This window comes from Phacochoerus africanus, chromosome 9 (assembly GCF_016906955.1).
Source record: "Phacochoerus africanus isolate WHEZ1 chromosome 9, ROS_Pafr_v1, whole genome shotgun sequence".
Classification (NCBI taxonomy): Eukaryota; Metazoa; Chordata; class Mammalia; order Artiodactyla; family Suidae; genus Phacochoerus; species Phacochoerus africanus.
In genome coordinates this window covers 63,688,738-63,706,395 of record NC_062552.1, presented here as the reverse complement: position 1 = coordinate 63,706,395, position 17,658 = coordinate 63,688,738, and the positions used below count along the sequence as shown (strand labels likewise).

Sequence of the window (17,658 nt, the reverse complement as noted above, 5' to 3'; positions counted from 1 at the left end):
TTAAGCCTGGTGGGTGTAGGCTAGGCATTAATATCGTTAATGTGTTAAAAAGAGAGACGGGAACAAAGACAGTTTAGGCTCAGTGGGGCAGGGTAAAATTCCGAGGTCCAAGCTTAGGACTTTATATGACTTTTAGAATTCGAAAATTCCAAAAATGCCAACGTTTACTAATTATATAAATATAAGTAACTATTGGGATTGAAAGCTTTTTTTCTTTGGGACCTTAGCATCCTTCCGAGAGGCCTCTAAATTAGATTTTGAAATTACTCAAACCAGTAATTTCCATCTCCTCCTTTCATTAGTTGAATTGAGAGAGGGGGCTGGGGCGGGGGCGGGGGTGGGAGGGAGTGACTGGATTTCTGAATTTTTCTCAAGTGCTGCAAGGCACCCCTTCTCTCATCTGGGGAGGCAATTACGCGATAATTAGGGGACTCACACAGCTCTTTTTATCTTGTCCGCGGTAAGGAGTGGGGCGATCAAAGTAAAGGCTGTCCAAGTTCAAGCCCTAGCGAGGATGGAGTTCATACACAAGGGCTCAGGCAGGCCAGCCTCTGCTTGGGCTGGTGTTGTTATTGTTGATGTCAATCCGAACGAGGCTTACAAAGAAATAGGTGGACTGGAAAGTGAGCCTACTATCAAAGGAGATTAATGATTTTGTGATCTCAACCAACTGTAGGGGTGTGAAGTTGCATTTAAAAGCTTCTTAGAAGGCAAACAAATCATCAGCTTTAAGTTCTCAGGGAAAAAAAAATGTTAGAAACAGTATTTTTTTAAAAAATATCTTCACAAAATACAAAGTAGCGGCAACCCTGAAATGCCTTGGTGGCACAAAGCTTCCCCTGCAGGAGTAAATTAACTCGGGCCTCCCAGGGCCCCCTCTAAAGCTACCGTCATGGTTAAGTTTTTTTTTCTTTTTCAATAAAAAGAGAGTTTGGGATCCTCTGTTGTAGACAACTTAATTTTATCGGCTATATCTGATATTTTATTCTCACTTGAATACTTTTCAGATAAAGGAAAATAATACATTGGAGGAGGGGAAAGGTAGTTAAATTAATATTTGACTTCACTGTGGAAAGTCTCAAAGGAAACACAGAAAGCTTACACCCTTGTCAAAAATTGAAGTAAACATTACTGGGAATAAAGAATCTTAAAAAAATCTCAATCCTTAGAATATAAAATCAGTTTATCTACCTTTTTATAGATCTACTTTAATTGAATATCCTTAATTGCTTTTTACTACCTACATTCACATATAATAAACATAAACACTACAGCTCTTAAGATAGTTTTCCTTTTTGACGTTTATATTCAGTGCTGGACTTTGAAAAACACCATATTCAGAATATCTATTTTGGATTTAACTAAGGGAAATAACAGAAATCCTTATTTTTTGTTAACATTTGATTTATTTAAAGTCCTTAACTGCAAATGATCAAGAACATATTCCACGGCTTAAAATTTGTCATTTTCATTATTTAAATCAAAATATTTTAATTACAATCACATTGATAAAAATTAACATTTTAATTTGTAACTTTAACCATCATTTAAAGCAACTTCAGCTGTAAAGAAAAAAAGAATAAACCATGCAATAAATTAACATTGAGAAAGCAAAGAGGAATAATAATGAAACCCGTCTGGCTATACTAACACCATGTCCAACTGTGAAAAGTGCATTAACACTGAATGAAACAAGCACACGATGGCAATAATTAAAATGTCCACAATCAATTGGATTTTGGAATCTTGGACCAGATGTTGAAATACAACTCCCTATAACTTATCTCTCCTCCAACATTGTAATATTCCTTTTTTTTTCTGGAAAAAATATCCTTTAAATGGTATAGATACATAGAAGCTAATTTTATACATGTTATGTGACCTCAGAATGACTTGACCATGGCACTCTGCAAGCAAGGAGCAGAGTTATTGAGGAGGGCAATTCTTTAGGAATGAATTTCCAGGGCTACAAATGGGTGGAGAGGAGGGGAAGGGGTATCATTGTAACTTCCTGGTCAGGCAACTCTTTCAAGAACATGTATATCACCTACCTATTACCTCTATATGTTATGTGAATATATGGAGGATGTCTACCTATCTGAGCGTGTGCATAAATAAGTTCATATATGATGTATATGTATTTATTTTTAAGACATCTGCTATCTGAATGTACCTGAAATGAATGGCTCTGATGTTTATAATCTGTTTGTGTTTTGCTGCAGAACAGCAGCATTGTCCTTCAATACGTTTAATAGCCCTAGGGTCTATTTGTTTCTTCACCCTTTCAGTTCTTATGGTTAAGAGTATTGCCATAGACCTGTAAACTCCTGAAAGTGTGTAAGTTGGAGGGAGGGGAGGGAAAAAAAGCACAAACAAATATTTTACAAGGTTGACTTCCTTCCTTCCTTCCGTTCTTCCTTCTTTTTCTTTCTTTCTTTTTTAAATATACCCTGCACAGACTAGAACACGTCTGCAGGGGGAAGAGGGAAGACAGGGAGAGGGACAAGGAAGTAGGAGGATTTTATATATACACTTGTGGATCATTAAACTTTTCAGGAAAAATTTGTGTTGGTTTGGGACTGGTTTTCTTTGTAATATACACAAGGCGTTTTGAACAACAATAACAAAGTAACAGTCTTCTGCACTGGGGTAAAGATTATGCACAAAAATAAAAATAGTTGGGGTTTTATTACTGCTGTTGTCGGCTTGGTATGTGTGGTTTTGTTTGCTGTTGATTTCTCTCTCTTTCTCTCTCTCCTGCTACCAGCATGGCCATGCCAGACAAACCCCCAGTCCCAGGGAGCTAAGAAGTGTTTAGAACGGGTCTGGAATACACACCTTGGTAGTAGGCCGGCTCCAGGGCTGAGGGCTCAATGGGGCTCCTGGTGGCCACCGAGGCGCTGCCTAGGGGCAGACTGGCGGGCAATGGGGTGCCATATGGCGAGTACTGTAGTGCCTGCTCATATGCCTTGAAGTCCAGCTTGTGTTGCTGCTCAGAGGAGGACATGAGGTTGTTAATGGAGAAGGGATGGTTGAAGGAGTAGTGAGGGTCCCCTTTCAGGTGCAGCTGGGACTCGTGGGGTGCCAGGCCATGCGCCGGGTGGGAGGGGGGCACAGACACCAGTGCCCCAGGCCCGGAGCTGATCGGAGGTGCAGCCGAGGAGGCTGGAGTCTTCAACTCTGAGGCGCCCCCTGTCGTCGCCGCCCCGCTGTGGTCCAGAGTCTGGGGGCTGGCGGCGGGCCCGGAGGCCGGCGCGCCCTCTAGCTGGCCAGCCTTACCGTGCACGCCCCGATGAAGGGGCGAGTCAGCACTGGGGTTGGCAGCGCTCGAGGGGTCCTTGCGGCTCTCAGGGCCGCCCTTGGCGCCGCCGCCACTCCCGCTCCCGCCCCCGGTCCCTGGCTGCTTCTCGCACTTGAAGCGCTTCTGGCGGCGCAGGTAACAGCCGTTCTCGAACATGTTGCCCGAGTCCGGGTGCAGCGTCCAGTAAGAGCCCTTGCCGGGCTTGTCCGGGGAGCGGGCCACTTTGACGAAGCAGTCGTTGAAGGAGAGCGAGTGGCGGATGGAGTTCTGCCAGCGCTGCTGGTTCTGCCGGTAATAGGGGAAGAGGTCCATGATCCACTGGTAGATCTCGCTCAGTGTGAGCATCTTGCTGGGCGCCTGCTGAATGGCCATGGTGATTAGCGAAATGTACGAGTAGGGTGGCTTGGCGTGAGGGTAGCTGCGCTTGAACGTCTTGGTGTCACCGCCACCACCAGCCCGGCTACGGCCCAGGTTGGACGGCGCGTACGCCATGGGGCTCATGCATGGGTTCATAGCGGCAGCGTAGGGGCCCAGGCCGTTCATGGAGGCCGCCGGTTGTGCGCCCATGGCTCCCATGCCGCCCGGGCTCAGCGTCGTCCCCATGGCAGTCACGCCCGCCGTCATGCTATTCATGGCTCCCGCAGAGCCGCCCGGCATGCCAGCCACCGCTCCAGGGCTCAGGCCGGCACCTAGACCCGGGTTTGCGTAGGACATGTTGAATGAAGCCGGGGTCATGTTGCCGCTCGTGGTCATGGTATTCATGGTCATGTAGGTGTTCATGGAATTCATGGTGCTCAGACCCGAGTTCATGTTGCTAACGGGGACCGAGGAGTAGGCCTGGAGCGGAGACAGCGAATGAAGAGGCCCCGAAAGGCGGAGTTAGTAGTGGGCGCAGGCGGCCTACCGGCCAGGGCAAGCCCCCAAACAAGACGACAGCATTTCTGCAAAGCATAGGACGCCCCACCAGGGACAAACCTTCCGGCGACCTCCCCAGAACCAGAAAAAAGATGTCTTGCACGGCAGGAGAAAAATCCTAGCTCGGCAGGCATGAAAGACAAACGCTCACAGAAAATATGTCCCCAGGAAGATGTGTAATCGCTTTACACGCGAGGCTCCGGGCCGGCTTCTAGGGCCCCTCTATTGCCCCCTCTATCCACGCCAGGCGGTATCCCAAGTCTCCAGGCCAGATCGGCCTTGGCAAAGCGCCCTTTTGGTTAAAAGGAGTTAAAACTCCGAAAATAGAATTAATCTCTGTGGTCCTCTGCTTATTCACTCCACATTAAAGGTGCAATGGGTATGACGGTATAGCCCCCACCCCACCCCTCAGGGCAGGCAACAGCGCCAGTTCTGAGCCCAACTCGCCTAAGCTGCCAAGCCCGCTTCACCGAGTAGTGGCCTGGGCTATGCGGGGTGGCTGTAAAACGCTCCCTGATAGAGCAAATCATTCACGGCCATATGACCAAAGATTTCCAAACAACTGGGGTGACTGTTGTTTAGAAGCAGTGTTTTCCATCTACTTGTAGCAACTGTAATATTGAAAAGAGAAAGAAACTCAGAAGTTAAGTTTTGGGAAAAAATTAAAAATCAATCTACAACAGGAGAAGGGGCAGGGAGGGTTGCATAACAAATATCATTTCATTTAACTTTAACATGACTTTACAGCCATTCATAAACTTGCACTAATTTCATTCTCTATTTCCAGGTCCCTAATTTTTAAAAAATTTAATGATGCAATTTGTAGAAATAATCATCTATTTTTTCACTGTCTGATACTTTGCCACTGATCCTCTAAAAATCTGGCTTTTGAAACTATATGAATAGTTTCAAATATTTTAAAAATCCAAAATCAAAGTCCATTTATTTTCTCTTAATGTTACTCTACTTACTAATTCTCAGCTTTAATCTGTAAGGAAGCTCTTTCCATAGAGAATTTAATTGATTAGTGAGTGCAGATGACTGTATCTGAATTAACGCTGAGGAAGAGTTCTGAGCTCCTTCTTAAATCATCAGTTGGAGAAAACCCTTATCAACAGCAATTTGAGAATGCACTATATATGTTATAAAATATAGAGCACAGAAATATAAAAACTACTTCTCTGATAACTTAATAGAAATAATTATATCCTTACTTTTATTTTCATCAGAAAACATAATTCTATTCGAAAACGTAAAAGGTGAACAAACAAATTTAAGTAGGCATACATTCTGCTATGGCATGCAAATAAACTCAAGGTAAATTTGTGAATATATATATATATACACACAAATCTAAATAAGTCAGTTACTAGGAAAATATTTCCTGATTTTATAATTTTCTGGCCATGTCAAAGTATTTTCTACTTTTCCTAAAGATTATCCAAATCATTTTTAATAAACGTTTTCAATAATGGTAAACTTTTTCAGGGGTAACCGCCAGCTATTTCCAGAGAAATACTTTTAGTAGGTGGTGGTCCTGCCTGTACCTGATTTTCTTCGCAATCCCTTTGTGCACATTGTAAAATAAACCACATGAACGTGCCACCAAGGGGACAATGAAGAGAAACAGGTTCTCCGCCCGCCCGGAGTGCTGGAGGAAAAGTCAGCTCGCACCAGCGCCACCCAGCGGTTCTAGAGAAGAACGAGCATACTTCTCCCCAAACAGGGCTTTTGAAGAAGTTTTACAAAATTTCTGAATCATTTCATTATTAAGACGCTCAACTTAGCAGGTGCGCGCTTTCACCAGAAGACAACTGAGAATTCAACTGCGGGACAAAGGCTGTTGGGCGGGCGAACTCCGGCGTTTTCAGAGTTTTGCCTCCAACTCATGCCGGCGCCGGCCCGCCAACCCGCGACACCCCGGGCCAGGCTCCGGCTCCCGTTCTCGGCAAGGAGGAGGCAAGTGCTTCCCAAAGCGAGTGCTTTCAGAGCCAGAGTTTCTTCAAACCATCTCGCTCGATCTAGGCGCCGGGATCCAGCTTCCCTGGCGGGGCTGCGGATCTGGATCCCCGGCTCGGCCAAGGCCCGGCCGGGGCCAAACCCGGTGGGCAAGCAGCGGTGGCACGCAAAAGGCGCCTCAAGTCCGCCAGCCGCCCGCCCTTCCGGGCGCTCGCCTCGCCAGGCTTCCTCCGGCACGGGGCCCGAAAACGTCCCGCCTGTTGCCCGCCTCTCACCTCCTGTGTGTCCGCGTAGTAGCTGTTCCAGTCGCTGCTCTCATGCCCTTCCATCTTCACAGTCCCTAACATCCTGGAGCCACCCTGCTCGATGCAACCATCCAGCCCTGTGCAAAGCGACGGGCAGCCGCGCGGCGCAGGGCTGGGGGCGGGGAGCCGAGCAGCGGCAATCACCCGAGCGCCCGCGCCGGCCCAACGCCACCCTAGCAAGGAGGAAGCCAGGCGCTGCGGGGCGCGGCGTGCGCGGCGGCGCGGCGGGCGGGGGCAGGTGGCGGCCGCGGAGCGCGGCGCCCGGGAGCGCCTCCGCGGGAAGTGAGCGGGCGGCCTCTGCGAGATGAGTGCAGTTGAGCTGATGTGGATCTTACGTCGCTCGAGTGCCCACCTCCTCGTCCTCTCCCCATTTGTCCGCAGCACAAAGACGCTCGCACCTACAAAGCCTGAGGTGCACCTGCGAGGCGGCCGCCCGCCAGTCCGGCAGCCCGCGCCTCCCGCCCAGCCGCGCCGCCGCCGCGCGCGCCCCTGCGCCCCCTCCCATCAAGCCCCCTCCCCCAAACCCGGCCCTCACTTTGTTTGCCAAGCAGTGTAATTGGTTTAGGCCCGGAGGCTGGGGGAAGAGGAAAATGGGGTGGGGGTGGGGGGTGTAACCCCCTTTGGAAGAGGAAAAAAGAAAAATAGGCGGGGCCGGGCGGGCTAGCAAGGGTTGTGGATGGGAACCGCGCAGCCGAAGAAGAGCTGGGGGCGGTGGCGTTGGAGCGGGGGCTCGAAGGATAGTGTCTGCTACCCGACCCCAGGGTCTCCCGAGGAGGACTCGGGGCCCTCTAGAGGCCCGTGATGCGGCCCCGTCCCGAGCCCTTCCTGCCTCTTGCTCTTCTGCTGGCTTCCAGCCCCCGCCCTTCTGATTCCTGACCTAAAGTTCAACCCCGGGAGCCTGGAGAATACAGACTCCCCTCCCTCCCCGCCCCCGCCCTGTACTTCAGGCTTGAAAAAGGAAAAAGCCCCACTTTTGCCCCGTCACTAGAAACTCGGCCATCTGAGTCAGCCGAGCCAAGTGACGTTAGGCCGATCCGGGCTCCTGGCTAGCAGAGTGGAGACGCTGCCACGAAACCCCGTACCTGCGGCTAAGAGCAGGTGAGTCACAGCACCGTTTTATATCTTTATGACATAACTTTTTTTTTCCGCCTCAGTCCGCTCTACTCCCCCTTGTCATCTGTAGCGATCATAAAGAGGAAGAAACTGAGAACAGATGTCTGTGTGATAGGGCAGGCGGACCCGAGTCGGGCCGTCCTCTCTCAGCCCAGCTCCTCCTCCCGCCCCCCTTCCGCAGCCTCGGGGACTGAGCTGGAGGCGACCGTCAGGTTTCTGATAGGGAAAGGTCAGGGGGAGGAGACATCTCCCTAAATACGTGCTGGGAGAGCCTGGGCGCGGGAGCGGGAGTGCATTTCCTCGGCTAGAGAGGTGCCACGCTGAGGCCAGCGGTGGTGACTACGGTGCCTCGTCCTATCTCTGTTATGGAGTGGCTGGGCTAGGACCCCGGTGCCCGCTTGGTTTCTAATCAGTCCTGGACGTCGGTGGGAAGTGCTCCCACAGGCAAAACCTCTTGGCTCCTACGAGGCTCTGGGTGGTGGTTTGCTCATAATTCCTGAGGAGGACCGACTAAAAAGTGACTGGATGATAGGCACTGAGTTGGTGAGAGATTGTGAGATGATGTGTGTGTGGTTTCTGAGTGTGTGTGTGTGTGTGTGTGTGTGTGTGTGTGAGAGAGAGAGAGAGAAAGAGAGAGAGAGACAGAGAGAAAGAGAGAGAGTTTGTATGTGTTGTACTTTCTGACAACCACTGGGTTTCTTTAAGTAGCAGTAAAACAAAATCTTTCTAAAAGGACTAAGAATCTGCAAGATATTCTTGTTTGGCAAAGTTTAAAAAAACGTTATTAATCTCATTTTAAGAAATATGTTTTAACTTGTCTTCAAAAGATATCTCTCCCCCTCCCCCTCTCCCGTGCTTTGTTCTTTTAAATTTTTCTTCCTTGAAATCTGGCACGAGAATCACTTTAAATCCTTGAACCAAACAAATCTCTTAAATCAGCAGGGGAGCACGAGAGGGTGAAGATGTGCAGTTAAGGAAATAAAAAAGATAAAAGCATTGGATTACAATTCCTTTTTTTAAACAACAAAAAAGGAGAAACGTCACTTTGTAAGGAAAGGAATGAGAGTGAAATTAAATCCACCTGGAAATCAGCAGAGCAGCAACCCACCCCTCAACACCAGCCTGTCCCTGTGACAGCAAGTCAGCCCCATCAGTTTGTGTAAATGTATCTGCAAATGTGTGGGTCTGCACATATTTCTCAGGGTGACAGTAGAAACATTCTTTTGTGAAAATTTCCCATCAGCAGCAGGACCTGAGTTCCATTTATAAAGTACGCGGATGCTTAGTTTCTTCAGCCTGATCCAGGGGGACTTCCAGTGCTAAAGAGCTTCCTTGTTCCTTCCCACGGTGATTCTCCAACGCCCTCTTGGCTCTTCAGCCCTATGGAGCATGACTAGGGTATTTTCTATGGGAAGTTACAACTTAATAATAGCTTTTATGGTGCACAAAAAGCCAGTGCTTTAAGGGAAAACAAAACCAAACCAAATGCTGTAACCTTAAAGTGGGGGTAATTAAAAAATCAAATATTCTTCCTTTCAGCCCACTTCCCAAAACTACTAGGCCTCATCTTAAAAAAAAAAAAAAAATCAGCTAGGGTTCGGAGGTTGGGGAGAGTGCCCACTTTTAAGGCAGACGGCCAAAGCGAAGTTTCTCCAGGGCTTCTTCAAAAGCCAAGACCAATGGCGAAGAGTGAACTCTGCCAGCCTTAGAGTCTTGATCCAGCTTCGGGGTTCCCCGGTCCGCGGCCCAAGGGATCCACGCTGCTACAGCGCCTCCTGTCGCGGTAAGGAAACGCTAAGTTCTCACGTAGGCATCCCCAGCGAGCATTGGCAGGCGAGATTGGAATGCCGCATGCCTCCCTTAGCCAGAGATTTTGGTTCATAGAGCTGACTGTGCGAGGCCAAGAAGAAGGAAAAGTGGCAGCCTGGTTAGCTCCTAGCCTCTCTGCATCTCAGTGGAGGTATTCTAAGACACCTAACAAATTCAGAAGGTGAAGTTCTAGTATACCTAGATGGCAACCAGTCACTGATTTGGAAAATAAACAACAAACAATTAAATAAAACAAAGCCTCTGCCTCGGGGTTGAAAACCAGTATACAGTCAAGTGACGTGCCTAGCTGCTGCGGCCTGTTCATTTCCAACTTTTTCTCCCCAATAGGGACTGTCTTTATCTGTTGCAGAATATTGCTGCGCTTTCGGGGGAACTAGACACACCTTCAGCATCAGGGAGAGTGGGGTGAGGGTAGCCGAGGCATGGGAGCCACGTGGTGGCTCCTGGGGTGTCTCGTGCGAAACTTGCTTGGGCCAGGACAAACAGGGCGAGCCTGAAGTCGTCCAGATAGCGGGAAGGGTAGACTCTTTAGATGGAGGATGTCGGGGAGGTCAAGTCAGTGGGGTGAGCGGATACTCAAGAACTGAGGAAGGGGTTCTGCCCCTTCCCGGAAACTGCGCCTTCTATGCCCTTTGGATCAGCTCCTCTCACCGAAGGGCCTTGGGAGCTGGCGGCACCTGATCCACCCGCCAAACTCCGCCACCTCAGCTTCCCTTTCCCAGCATTACCAGGGTGGAAGCCCCCTTGCAGACCTTCACACAGGCAAAGAGAGGCAGGGGGTGACAACTGCGAGAGAAGGAAGCAAAAGCCGGAGGCCTCGGGCCCAGGGGCCTGCCTTTAGCGGCACCAGGTCCTACTGTTCCGCTGGACCGTTTTGGCGGGTGGACAGAGAGCAGAGCCTGGGGCGGCGAGGTCAAAAATCTACACCCTTTACCCGCCGACCCTATGCCCGACTAGTCTTGGTCAGATCTCGGCCACCGTGGGCCCAGCCACGCTCGGTGCTGGGTGGTCCAAGCGCCTCCGCAGCCCCCCACCCCTCATCAGATAAGAAGCCTATATCCTCCGCCTTCCGGACTGAATCAGAAGCAAACACCTGTTGCCTTTCGCGTGGTTCAGAATCGCCCAGGACCCAGAAATGGGTCAGTTTAGGATGGGATGGAGGAAGGCCTAGGACGCTGGAAGCAACTGTTTGCACTTGCGTGTGCCTGGCCTTCAAGAGAATCGAGGTGTGTCCCGGAGCTGGGGAAGGGCCGGGGCTCCGCGAGAGGGCGGACCCCAGCCCACAACCGCCCCAGGCCGAGGGGCCCAGACCTTGGCGTTCAGCCGCTGCCCAGACCAGCGTGAGGCGCAGGGAGTCTGGAGAAGGGAAGTACCGAGCTCCCGTTCCTTTGGTGCCTCTTTGCTTCTCCTTTACTTTTCTTCCCTTCCTTCCTCTGCCTTTCCTTCCATCATTAAATCATTAAGAAATTAATTCACAACTCATAAGGGGTCACACTCTCAGTAAATAGGGGCCCTGGGACCACTTTAACCTGCTTTGTCTGTTCCATGCAGGGAAGTCTAAGTTTCCTGGCTGCATCCCTGACCGGCGTCTGTCTCTGTGGACTAATACGTATGCATATCCAGGGCTTTCACTTTACTGAAAAACGAAATGTAACATTTTAATCTCAATTCTTTACCAGTGAGTTTGCCCCTCCCCTGCTGCTCCTGGGGACGCTGCCGGGATTCTAAGCAGCCCCGGCCGCGGGCCTGGCTCGCCCGCAGCCGGATGTCGGAGCCGGAGCTACTCCCCACCCAGCCTCGCCCATAGGCGACAAAACCGTCACTCTGGCCGTGAGCGAGCATCGCCTTGCCAAAATCAACTCGCATTTTCATGTATTCAAATGAGAAAGGTTGGGAAGGGCGACTTATCCTCCAGGGCAATCACTAGCCTGGGACGGTGAGAATAAGTGTCCCATCAGTACTCACAGAGAGCCTCTCTCCGTAGAGGGTAGTGGACACTGCGCCCCAGTCCAGGCCTGGTCCCCACGACCCTCACGCGTCTCCAGGCAGCTGTTTCTATGACTGCTTTATTCATATCGGTCAGAGCCCACTGGAGGAAGTGCCCGATCCCAATTATTCTGTCCTCACTCCTCTACACCCCTGGAGTGCTATTTCTGTTTGGTGGTGCCTGCCCATAATTTTCCACTGGCTACTTGAAAATCGCTAGAAATGGGATCTGGGGAAATAGGAAATGCAAATTAAAGGGAAATGTGATAAATTTTTAGGTGTGAAATCAGGAAAGGGCTGGAGCAGATGAGGCCCTACTATGTGCCACTAAGTGTTGGGGCACTTTGAGATCTTGTTTCCCCCATTTGCTGCAAGAACTGGGAGGCTGGAAGCATGGATGTTGGTAGATCGGAACCTCGACTCTTCCAAACTGGCAGAAGCTCATGCTAGTGGGGACCAGTGATGGAAACTGAGGGTGTAAGCTGCCAGCTTAACCCTAAATCCTTCCTGAAGGGTTTAGCTTCTCGGTTCCCTGAAACACCTCCCTTCCCCATCCACCCCTGTCTCTCCCACCCCCAATGTACACCCAGGAGGTTTCCCACGCCCTGCAGTCTGCCCCGGTGGTTTAACTTTAGCTATTCAAATGTGATTGCCCTCAGGTTTACATGGTTTTATTTAACAGATGCTTTTGTAACACTTATATAAATCGTATCCTACACATGGGGAAATAGGGTAAAATGGCATTATAGCAGGGCTTTTTTCATTGTATTGGCTTCCTAATTTCTCTCCTAATTTTAAAATTGTGCTTTTGGACTGGCATGGCATGGCTAGAGGAAGGTTACATTCATTATTTAAAAATTAAAATTCAATTGGAGAACACTATTGTATGGCTGTTTGGAGGACTTACAGCAAGTTATCCGAAAGCTAACATCAGAAGCAAGTATTTTAAAAAGGTGCATTTGTTTGAAGTTTGATTTTTTAAGGGCCACAGAGCAAAATCAGTACTTAGCTCACTCTAGTGAGTTTGATTCTAAACAGAAGCACTAGGAAGAGGCCTTCTTGGCAGCATTCCCTTTTGCTGGGATACTAGCAAAATTTGCAGAACTTTCATCACTTTCTGAACATTGCCATCCTGCTTGCTGACTATAAATGGATCACAGTAAGGAAATGCAGCTGCCAACACTGGGCATTATCTATGGCAGCAAGTCCAGTGCAGGCCTCCTGGGGTCTGTAGTGAGGAATTTGCAGACCTCCATCAACCAACTGATCTCTGCCCTCATTAGGTCCACACCTTGCTCTAGATTCCTGCCAGACTTTTGTTACTCCTTGACAGCAAGTTCCATTTTTGTCTTTGTTTTCTCCCCTGACTCCTACCAGACAGTGGACTAGAACCTCTTTGAGGATAGGAACCACAGTGATCTCTGCTGCCAGAGCAGGGCCTAGAGCCTCGTAGATGTTGTATAAAGATTTGTTGACTCAGTTACTGAACTAGCTGCCCCAATCTAGAGACCAACCATTTTGGCGTCAGGCAGGAAAGGGTGCTGGAGTCTAGAAATTGTATCCACTGACTGCAAAGTCTTCAAGTGAGAAGACCCTGGGTGTGTGTCTCAGCTCAGTGGGCTTACGAAATGAATGGACTGACAGTAGAATGAATAAATGGATGGACAGATATTTCTGGCAGAATGGCCAGGGTCCCAGGGCCCCAGAATCCCTGGACTTCCAGGCCTGCTGGACATGGCTTTTCCCCTGGCATTGATGCTTGATTTTAAGCAAAAGCATAGGGGTGACATGATCAAATCAGAAATTCCCCCACCTCACCTGTGCCTGGAGTTTTGGCAGAATCAGCGGGGAGGAGGGGGCTTGCCCATCTAGGGCTGCCAACATGTGACCCAAGGCAAATATTTCACTCTCCCCTTCCCCGCCCTCGTTGTGAAAAGGAGGCACCTGCACCTTTCAATGGAGATTTTCTTTTGTTTTGGTCTTTAAAAAAAAAAAAAAAATATATATATATTTTATTTTCCCACTGTACAGCAAGGGGATCAAGTTATCCTTACATGTATACATTACAATTACATTCCCCCCCCCACCCTTTGTTCATGTTTTGGTCTTTTTTTAGGGCTGCACCCACAGCATATGGAAGTTCCCAGGCCAGGGGTCTAATCGGAGCTGCAGCTGCCGGCTTACGCCACAGCCACAGCAATGCAGGATCCTAGCCGTGTCTTCGAACTATACTGCAGCCCAAGAACTCCAGATCCTTACCCCACCAAGCGGGGCCAGGGATCTAACCTGCATCCTCATAGATGTTAGTTGGGTTCTTAACCTGCTGAACCATAACGGGAACTCCTTCAATGGAGACACTGATTAAAAGTTAAAAGAACCCCATCAACTTTCCATTAAGCAGAATGTTTCACTCGGAGATGTAAAGAAAATGTCCGTGTTTAAATAATGAATTTAAATTATCCAAGAAATGAAGCCGATTCCACGCAGTGAGTAGAAAATCCTTGCAGCAGATGTGTTAGTCCCGGGTTGTGCTTGATGGTTTCCAGTGCCAGGCACAGTATATTCCCGCCCCGGCGCTGGGGAGTGGGGGCTGGGAGGCGGCGTAGGATCAAGAGTCACCACAATCCTCCCGGGGTGGTGCCAGACCCGGCCGTGGAGGTGGCAGCGTGCTCGAAATTACCAGGCATTTACCTTAATTGCCCTGTCTTTAGGATCTAAGGCATTTTATTCCACATACTTTACCAGTGTGATGTAATGATTTTCTTAAAGGAATACCAAGCCTCTTAGAAACTGTTGTTGCAAGGTATTAACAGGAGACCTCTGGTGTCAACTTCTCCTCCTGAAGTTTTATTGGCCATGAAAGGATGCATGGGAGACCTTGAGCGAGGAAGTCCATCTCCCTCCTTCTCGTCTGGGCTGCTCTCACCTGGCAGCTCCATACTCCAGCTGTATCTAGTGTTCTTGATGACTCCTTCCCCTGCCCCACCCTCACCTGGCGGTGTGGGCTCAGCTGCGGCTCAGATGCCGCCCTGCAACTGGGTGGCAAACTCCCTGCTTTCAGACCAAGCTTTCTTCCTGGAGCAGATCCCCACCCAGAAACCAGTCCTGCAGCCTGGGAGAGGGGCTCAGAACTTGGATCGAGCCGGACCCGCCTTGGAGGCTTAGAGTTCTAACAGATTTGGTGTAGATTTCTTTCAAAAGCTTTCGATGATGATTCTGTCCCCGAAGTAGATCCTACTCCCTTCACCCCACTGGTCTCCTTCCGCCAAAATACCTTCCATTGTGAATCGTTAGTCTCCTCTGACCTCCTCATGACCCTCCCCTCACACCCCGCCAAGAGAAGTGGTTTCAATAAATAAAGCCCAGTGCTCGGGTTGAAGGTCAGTTTACTCTGGGGCAGAAGCTTCTAAAACTCCTGCAGGTGTTGGAATGGCCATGTCGCAAGAGATGAGAGAGAGAGGAAGCGAGGACTAGAGAGGATATGAAGAGATGCAGACAGGACATTGCAGGGGGTAGGGGGACGCGGTCAGGATTTTGGCCGCCCTTTAACCGACTTGAATTTGCTGGAGAACCCCGGGCAGATAATTCGGTCCTCAGCTTCCCTGTTACAAATGTGGCTGATGTGACAGCCAGGTCTGATGACCCCACCCAGGGGAACCAGGACTTGTGTAAATCTAGGCAAGAAATCGTTTTGGTGATGGAGGGTGAGGAAGTGACTCAGTTCCTGGGGTGGGGAAGCATGTCTCCGTGAGGGGACGAGGACTCTGGGATAACAGGTCCCACGAAGATTTTCCTCTCTTTTGCTCTAGTTTTGCGGTCTTTGTTTCATGATAAACTTTGAGCAGAAACCTTTCCCTTTCTCATTTCACCGTATCTCCAAAGACAGCAAGCAGCAGCAGCAAAAGCAGAACTTGGGTTTCTATTTCCAAGCCCAGGCGAAGTCTCATTAATTAGGAAGTCGCGCAGCGCTCCGCACACTCCCTTGCGCAAAGCCGGCACCTCTGAAGCCAAGGGTCTCTGAGTCTTTGTCTCTCTCATTACACAGGCTCCAACATGGCTTGTGCATGCAACTGACAATGAAAATAGGGTTTGTGTTTAATATCAGGGATTTGGAATCGAATCTGGATTCCCAGTGGTACTCTGCAGGCGACACTTCTGAGCCTCCGTTCTTTCAACTGTAAAGTGGGCACAATAGTACTTACCTCTCACTAGTTGAGTGCAGAGTAAGTACAATAAAGGATAACAAAGTAAAGAGCCTTCGCAAAACCCTGAGAACCTGGGCCGTGCTGGATGCTGGAACGCACAGTGGCAGGTAATGCGGACCTACAATCTAGGCGCCCTCGATCCTCCCTTTTTACAGGTCTTTTCCAGCTGGTCACCGGAACAATCTCCCGGAAATCATGGTCTCTCCCGGCTACGGTCCTCAGGGAGGAGCGAGCTCCCGAGTGGCAATTGAGCACCGGGCTGCAAGCCAGGTGGCGTCTCAGCGTCCTTAGCGAACCCTATCTAGAATCTCCTCCTAATCTCCCGGACCCGCGGGGCCATTCTCTGGGGGAGTCGGCCGTGGCAGAAGAAAAGCTTCACCTAAAGATGGTCCGGAGACTGCATCAGGTACACCTGAAGGACTTCTGGTGGATAGAGGCTCCAGAAGCCCCTATGTGGCTCCCTGCTTCCCACGCATCCCTCCCCCCCCCCCAACCATCTCCCTCACGTCCACCCGGCCAGGTACATTAGGTGGACCTGCACCATAGCCCTGGCTGTGGCAGCCTCAGGCAAGACCTGGATCTGGATCCAGGAAGCATCCCTGTGGGGGAAGTGAAGGGAGAGAGTCTGGGCTCCTGGGAGGCTATTCCACCCTCAGCACCAGAACTTGCTGAGCACTGGGGTGAGAAAGAAGGAGCTTGATTTGCCCAGACACTTCTTTCTCCCTGGGATCCCCTGCCCCTCTTCCCCTGTCAGGGAGAGTGTTAGAAGAAACCACTTAGGACTCACATGGAGCAATATCACTTAATACGCTTTCTAAAATCCTCAAAACCTGAGACAATATTGCTGCAAGGAGACTTTAGTTCCTGTCTTTTAGAATTATTTGATATAGATTCTCCTTAAAAGTGTTTCTTTCTGGGAGTCCAAGTCCTTTTGAAATGAAGCAAGCATGCCGGACCCAGGTCTGATGCTTCAAATATTGAAGACCCTAAGTAATACCTTGTATATGCAAGAAAGCTTAGTTGAGTGCTGAGGCTTAATTTACAAATAATATGGTATGTTGAAAGACCAAGCCACCAGAGGATTTCTCTAGATAGATATAGATCCATGTATATTGATGAGGTGAAAATTCATGAGTTGATTAACCCCTCCTACTGAAGAGACTTGGAAAAGTTGGAGTTTGGGGGTACTCCCCAGAGCTCATATGAATAACAGCCCACATATTTCAGACAGGGCTAAGAAGTTCCTGTGTACCAGGCTCTAGTTAGTTTTTCATTTCTGCTTCATTTAGTAATCAGAACCAGGTGGATAAAAAAATACATTTCCTTCACTGGAGGACAGGAAAACAACACATCTTCAAAGCTTATTAATTTTCCTTGGATTGGTATTGGGGGAGATGCATTCAGGGGAAGTGGGCTAGTACACAGACGTCTCAGGCAGCCAGGGATCTCTGGCTAAATGCAGCTTCTGTTTTTACAGCTTACTTAGGGAGAGTTGTTAGTTTTTCTAAGTATAAACCAAGCATTGGTTCTCTAAGCTCAGTGTTTAGGCTACAAAGCACATCCAATGGTCTTATATGCCTACCTTAGAAAAGGAATGGTTTTGACCTCAAACTCAGGAAAATCTGTAGTGCATTACCATGCTTGGAGAATGCCCTTTGGAGGTGTAAAGTGTAACTGGAATGTTAAATACCAGTCACTACCTCCAAGGAAAATAAATCCTTAATTCTACACCTGCTTTGGACCAGGCTTATTAGTGTTATTTGTATCTTTTCTTTTCAAGTGGATAGTTTTACTCAGTTTTCCTTCTGCTCAGTGCTTGTTATTTTTATCTTACCTTGAAAACCCTGAGATCAGGCCAGGCGCCAGACTTCTGAGACACCCCAGGCAAGGCTGATGGCGGGTTTCCCAGGGGTCTATTCCTCTACTCCATAAACTCAGGTACTAGAGTCAAATCAGAATTAAGGGTCAGGAGGGAAGCCTGGCATGTATTAATCAGGTTGCCATGAGGAAAGTAGGTGAGCAGGCTGGGGGGAAGCAAAGCCAG

The 17,658-nt window shown here is 49.2% G+C and overlaps 2 protein-coding genes across 2 annotated transcripts in view; one reads left to right on the top strand and one right to left on the bottom strand.

Annotated features, from left to right (window-relative positions):
- Window positions 1-1,420: 1,420 nt before the first annotated feature.
- Window positions 1,421-7,161, bottom strand: FOXA1 (forkhead box A1). Its single transcript, XM_047796682.1, has 2 exons — window positions 6,451-7,161; window positions 1,421-4,138 (listed from the first exon to the last, which is right to left on the bottom strand). The coding sequence occupies exons 1-2, from the start codon at window positions 6,520-6,522 to the stop codon at window positions 2,804-2,806; spliced, it is 1,407 nt and encodes a 468-aa protein (XP_047652638.1). The 5' UTR covers window positions 6,523-7,161; the 3' UTR covers window positions 1,421-2,803.
- The window catches only part of LOC125136638 (sterile alpha motif domain-containing protein 1-like), a 28,073-nt gene continuing 17,570 nt past the window's right edge, over window positions 7,156-17,658 (top strand). The window contains exon 1 of the mRNA XM_047797474.1: window positions 7,156-7,578. The gene's annotated coding sequence lies outside the window, so the exon portion shown is untranslated. The remainder of the gene's footprint in view (window positions 7,579-17,658) is intronic.